Source organism: Scyliorhinus torazame, chromosome 21 (assembly GCF_047496885.1).
Source record: "Scyliorhinus torazame isolate Kashiwa2021f chromosome 21, sScyTor2.1, whole genome shotgun sequence".
Lineage (NCBI taxonomy): Eukaryota > Metazoa > Chordata > Chondrichthyes > Carcharhiniformes > Scyliorhinidae > Scyliorhinus > Scyliorhinus torazame.
In genome coordinates this window covers 5446509-5452508 of record NC_092727.1, presented here as the reverse complement: position 1 = coordinate 5452508, position 6000 = coordinate 5446509, and the positions used below count along the sequence as shown (strand labels likewise).

At 51.9% G+C, this 6000-nt stretch overlaps 1 protein-coding gene across 11 annotated transcripts in view; it reads left to right on the top strand.

Moving 5' to 3' along the window:
• Positions 1-4635: 4635 nt before the first annotated feature.
• Positions 4636-6000, top strand: part of LOC140398116 (nectin-1-like) — a 574692-nt gene continuing 573327 nt past the window's right edge. For 4 of the 11 annotated variants that reach the window (XM_072486383.1, XM_072486381.1, XM_072486382.1 and 1 more), the window contains exon 1: positions 4638-4936. In XM_072486383.1, coding sequence (XP_072342484.1) covers positions 4870-4936 — 67 coding nt within the window. In that variant the 5' untranslated portion in view covers positions 4638-4869. Of the gene's footprint in view, positions 4937-6000 lie in introns of all 11 variants that reach the window. The other 7 variants (XM_072486384.1, XM_072486386.1, XM_072486380.1 and 4 more) reach the window with 6 other exon arrangements.

Genomic DNA, 6000 nt, shown 5'->3' with positions numbered 1-6000 from the left:
GCAAGAGGGTAGCCAGGGAAAGGGTTGGCCCACTGAAGGATAGGCAAGGGAATCTATGTGTGGAGCCAGAGGAAATGGGCGAGGTACTAAATGAATACTTTGCATCAGTATTCACCAAAGAGAAGAAATTGGTAGATGTTGAGTCTGGAGAAGGGTGTGTAGATAGCCTGGGTCACATTGAGATCCAAAAAGACGAGGTGTTGGGTGTCTTAAAAAATATTAAGGTAGATAAGTCCCCAGGGCCTGATGGAATCTACCCCAGAATACTGAAGGAGGCTGGAGAGGAAATTGCTGAGGCCTTGACAGAAATCTTTGGATCCTCGCTGTCTTCAGGGGATGTCCCGGAGGACTGGAGAATAGCCAATGTTGTTCCTCTGTTTAAGAAGGGTAGCAAGGATAATCCCGGGAACTACAGGCCGGTGAGCCTTACTTCAGTGGTAGGGAAACTACTGGAGAGAATTCTTCGAGACAGGATCTACTCCCATTTGGAAGCAAATGGACGTATTAGTGAGAGGCAGCACGGTTTTGTGAAGGGGAGGTCGGGTCTCACTAACTTGATAGAGTTTTTCGAGGAGGTCACTAAGGTGATTGATGCAGGTAGGGCAGTGGATGTTGTCTATATGGACTTCAGTAAGGCCTTTGACAAGGTCCCTCATGGTAGACTAGTACAAAAGGTGAAGTCACACGGGATCAGGGGTGAGCTGGCAAGGTGGATACAGACCTGGCTAGGCCATAGAAGGCAGAGATTAGCAATGGAAGGATGCTTTTCTCATTGGAGGGTTGTGACCAGTGGAGTTCCACAGGGATCAGTGCTGGGACCCTTGCTCTTTGTAGTATATATAAATGATTTGGAGGAAAATGTAACTGGTCTGATTAGTAAGTTTGCAGACGACACAAAGGTTGGTGGAATTGCGGATAGCGATGAAGACTGTCGGAGGATACAGCAGGATTTAGATTGTTTGGAGACTTGGGCAGAGAGATGGCAGATGGAGTTTAATCCGGACAAATGTGAGGTAATGCATTTTGGAAGGTCTAATGCAGGCAGGGAATATACAGTGAATGGTAGAACCCTCAAGAGTATTGAAAGTCAAAGAGATCTAGGAGTACAGGTACACAGGTCATTGAAAGGGGCAACACAGGTGGAGAAGGTAGTCAAGAAGGCATACGGCATGCTTGCCTTCATTGGCCGGGGCATTGAGTATAAGAATTGGCAAGTCATGTTGCAGCTGTATAGAACCTTAGTTAGGCCACACTTGGAGTATAGTGTTCAATTCTGGTCGCCACACTACCAGAAGGATGTGGAGGCTTTAGAGAGGGTGCAGAAGAGATTTACCAGAATGTTGCCTGGTATGGAGGGCATTAGCTATGAGGAGCGGTTGAATAAACTCGGTTTGTTCTCACTGGAACGAAGGAGGTTGAGGGGAGACCTGATAGAGGTATACAAAATTATGAGGGGCATAGACAGAGTGGATAGTCAGAGGCTTTTCCCCAGGGTAGAGGGGTCAATTACTAGGGGGCATAGGTTTAAGGTGAGAGGGGCAAGGTTTAGAGTAGATGTACGAGGCAAGTTTTTTACGCAGAGGGTAGTGGGTGCCTGGAACTCGCTACCGGAGGAGGTGGTGGAAGCAGGGACGATAGTGACATTTAAGGGGCATCTTGACAAATACATGAATAGGATGGGAATAGAGGGATACGGACCCAGGAAGTGTAGAAGATTTTAGTTTAGTCGGGCAGCATGGTCGGCACGGGCTTGGAGGGCCGAAGGGCCTGTTCCTGTGCTGTACATTTCTTTGTTCTTTGTTCTTTGTTCTATTAAGAGCCCAAAAGTCCGTTCCACCGGGAGCTGCCGAAACGTGCGACTTAGCTGGTCATCGCCGCACCCGGAAGCCCAATCTGCATGTTTTTTTTAATGCAATATTGTTTGAGGCAATATTACAATCCGCATTGTTCTTTAATGCAATATTGTTTGAGGCAATATTACAATCTGCATGGTTCTTGAATGCAATATTGTTTGATGCAATATTACAATCTGCATGTTTTTTTAATGCAATATTGTTTGAGGCAATATTACAATCTGCATGGTCCTTAAATGCAATATTGTTTGATGCAATATTACAATCTGCATGGTTCTTGGTGAAGTCACTTGCTTTCAGTATAAAGATTATTATTTTGATGATTACAGTGTGTCTGTTACATTGCAGCAAACAACAATTCTAAGATGCAGCTTTGCTTTCCCAGGTTGGAGCGGGAATCTCTTCCCCTGTTGGGAAACCCTCTATTGGGAATCTCTGCCTTTGTTGGGAATCTCTCCCTCTGTTGGGAATGGTTGGAATCTCACCCTCTGTTGGGAATCTCTCCCCCTGTTGGTAATTGTTGGGAATCTCTCCCCCTGTTGGGAAATGTTGTGAACCTCTCCTTCTGTTGGGAATCTCTCCCCCTGTTGGCAATCTCTCCCCCTGTTGGGAATTGTTGGGAATCTCTCCCCTTGTTGGGAATCTCTCCCCCTGTTGGGAAACCCTCTGTTGGGAATCTCTCCCCTGTTGGGAATCTCTCCATCTGTTGGGAATCTCTCCCTCTGTTGGGAATGGTTGGAATCTCACCCTCTGTTGGGAATCTCTCCCCCTGTTGGGAAATGTTGTGAACCTCTCCTTCTGTTGGGAATCTCTCCCCCTGTTGGCAATCTCTCCCCCTGTTGGGAATTGTTGGGAATCTCTCCCTCTGTTGGGAATCTCTCCCTGTTGGGAATCTCTCCCTCTGTTGGGAATTGTTGTGAACCTCTCCTTCTGTTGGGAATCTCTCCCCCTGTTGTGAATCTCTCCCCCTGTTGGGAACCTCTCCTTCTGTTGGGAATATCTCACCCTGTTGGGAATCTTTCCATCTGTTGGGAATCTCTCCCTCTGTTGGGAATGGTTGGAATCTCACCCTCTGTTGGGAATCTCTCCCCCTGTTGGTAATTGTTGGGAATCTCTCCCCCTGTTGGGAATTGTTGTGAACCTCTCCTTCTGTTGGGAATCTCTCCCCCTGTTGTGAATCTCTCCCCCTGTTGGGAATTGTTGGGAACCTCTCCCTCTGTTGGGAATATCTCCCCCTGTTGGGAATCTCTCCCTCTGTTGGGAATCTCTCCCTGTTGGGAATCTCTCCCTCTGTTGGGAATCTCTCTTTCTGTTGGGAATCTCTCCCCCTGTTGAGAATCTCTCCCCTATTGGGAATTGATGGGAATCGCTCCCCCTGTTGGGAATCTCTCCCCCTTTGGGAATTGTCGGGAATCTCTACCCCTGTTGGGAATTGTTGCGATTCTCTCCCCCTGTTGGGAATTGTTGGGAATCTCTCCCCCTGTTGGGCATCTCTCTCCCTGTTGGGAATTGTTGGGAATCTCTCATCCTGTTGGGAATCTCTCCCCCCATTGGGAATTGTTGGGAATTTCTCCCCCTGTTAGAAATCTTTCCCCCTATTGGGAATTGTTGGGAATCTCTCCCCTTGGTGGGAATTGTTGGGAATCGCTCCCCTTGTTCAGAATCTCTCCCTCCGTTGGGGATCTCATCCCCTGTTGGGAATTGCTCCCATTGTTGGGAGTTCCTCCCCCTGTTGGGAATTGTTGGGAACCTCTCCTGCTGTTGGGAATCTCTCCATCTGTTGGGAATCTCTCCCTGTTGGGAATCTGTCCCTCTGTTGGGAATCACTCCCTCTGTTGGGAATCTCTCTCCCTGTTGGGAATCTCTCCCTCTGTTGGGAATCTCTCCCCCTGTTGGGAAACTCTCTCTCTGTTGGGAATCTCTCCCCTGTTGGGAAACTCTCTGTTGGGAATTTTTGGAATCTCTCCCGCTGTTGGGAATCTCTCCCTCTGTTGGGAATTGTTGGGGATCTGTCCCCCTATTGGGGATCTCTCCCGCTGTTGGGAATCTCTCCCGCTGTTGGGAATCTCTCCCCTGTTGGGAAACTCTCTGTTGGGAATTTTTGGAATCTCTCCCGCTGTTGGGAATCTCTCCCTCTGTTGGGAATTGTTGGGGATCTGTCCCCCTATTGGGGATCTCTCCCGCTGTTGCGAATCTCTCCCGCTGTTGGGAATCTCTCCCCCTGTTGGGAATCTCTCCCCCTGTTGGGAAACTCTCTCTCTGTTGGGAATCTCTCCCCTGTTGGGAAACTCTCTGTTGGGAATTTTTGGAATCTCTCCCGCTGTTGGGAATCTCTCCCTCTGTTGGGAATTGTTGGGGATCTGTCCCCCTATTGGGGATCTCTCCCGCTGTTGGGAATCTCTCCCTCTGTTGGGAATTGTTGGGGATCTGTCCCCCTATTGGGGATCTCTCCCGCTGTTGGGAATCTCTCCCGCTGTTGGGAATTGTTGGGGATCTGTCCCCCTATTGGGGATCTCTCCCCCTGTTGGGAATCTCTCCCTCTGTTGGGAATTGTTGGGGATCTGTCCCCCTATTGGGGATCTCTCCCGCTGTTGGGAATCTCTCCCTCTGTTGGGAATTGTTGGGGATCTGTCCCCCTATTGGGGATCTCTCCCGCTGTTGCGAATCTCTCCCGCTGTTGGGAATCTCTCCCAGGTGCAGTATTCCCGGCCACAAGCGGTTAATCTGGGTTGCCGCCCCCGCCGGAATCCCGCCCAGTCTGACATCAGCGAGTGCGGGCAGCCGCCTCCCGCCCTGACGCGGGGAGTTTGGTCCAGTTTGCGGAGGCTGGCGGCGGAGCGGGAGCGGCGCAGAGCCCGGCAGCGGGAGACGGGCGGGATTTAGCGGCTCTGCAGCCGGCGGGAAGCGGCCTCTTGGACCCCCTGCCCCGGGAGGAGCCGCTGCTCGGACGCCGGGACCGGGGCGCCCGGTTGGGGCTGTGCGGATTTTCCGCTCCCGCCTCGGGCTCGCTGACAGGATGGAGCCGGGAATGAGAACCGGGAGGGCGGCCCGGATCCTGCTGCTGCTCGCCGCGCTCTCGCCAGGTAGGAAGACCGGGCTGGGAGCGGGAAGGGAGCGGGCAGGGAGCGGGATGATTCTGGCGGGCGGGCTGTGGGAAAGATCCCGGTCCCGGGCTGAGGACCGGGAATGTTTCCCACTCCGGGGGCAGCAGCAGCTTCCCGGGATTTTGGGAATCACGGACCATTCAATGGAAAAGAAGCTGTTCCCTGTCCATTGGGCAATCCCACCTCCAACAAACAAACCAACATTCCCAAACTGCGGATAACCGGCTGTGAAAATCCAACCGCAACAATCCCGGTCCCCCCAGGACTGAGGGGCAGACAGACCGTCTGCTGGCAGCTGCCTCCCCTCCCCAAACTTTCCCCTCGCACTGTCTGCCCCCCCCCCCCCCGGGATTACACTGTGTCTGTGCTGGGGGGAGCTGGCTGGATAAGGGGGGGGGGGTCTGTGTCTGTGCCATGGGGTGGGGGTGCCAGCTGTGTGCTGGGGGAGTTTGGGGACTGGTAGATCTGTGCCCAGGGTGGGGGTGCCAGCTGTGTGCTGGGGGTCCCTGTCTGTGCCATGGGGTGGGGGTGCCGGCTGTGTGCTGGGGGGGGGGGGGGGGGGGGGGGTTGGGGACTGGTAGATCTGTATCTGTGCCATGGGGTGGGGGTGCTGTGGGGTCTGTCTCAGCTCAGCTTCAGACTGAGAATGTTGTCAGGGTCGCAGCCACATTGCTGTTTCATATTTGTGATTTCCCATCAACACAAATCCCACCTCCTGAAATCCACGCTCATCCAGAATGAAGACCCCTTGACGAAAAGTAGGAATGCAGATCGCCAATCTCTCAGCCTGGGGCCACTGCCCCCCGTCCTTTCCTCTCTCTCAATCTCCACTTTCTCACTATTTGGCGGCTTTAATTCACCCTGCCCCCCCCCCCCCCCATTTTTCAAAACTGTTCCCTCATTATTGTTTTCAGATAAAACTGATGACAAATCTCTTCCCATTCCTTAAATAAATTTGAATCAAATATGTATCGCTTTATGTATCTTGCGATTTTGTGGCTTGTCAAAATTAGATGGTTTTGCAATCCAATATGTGACCCCAG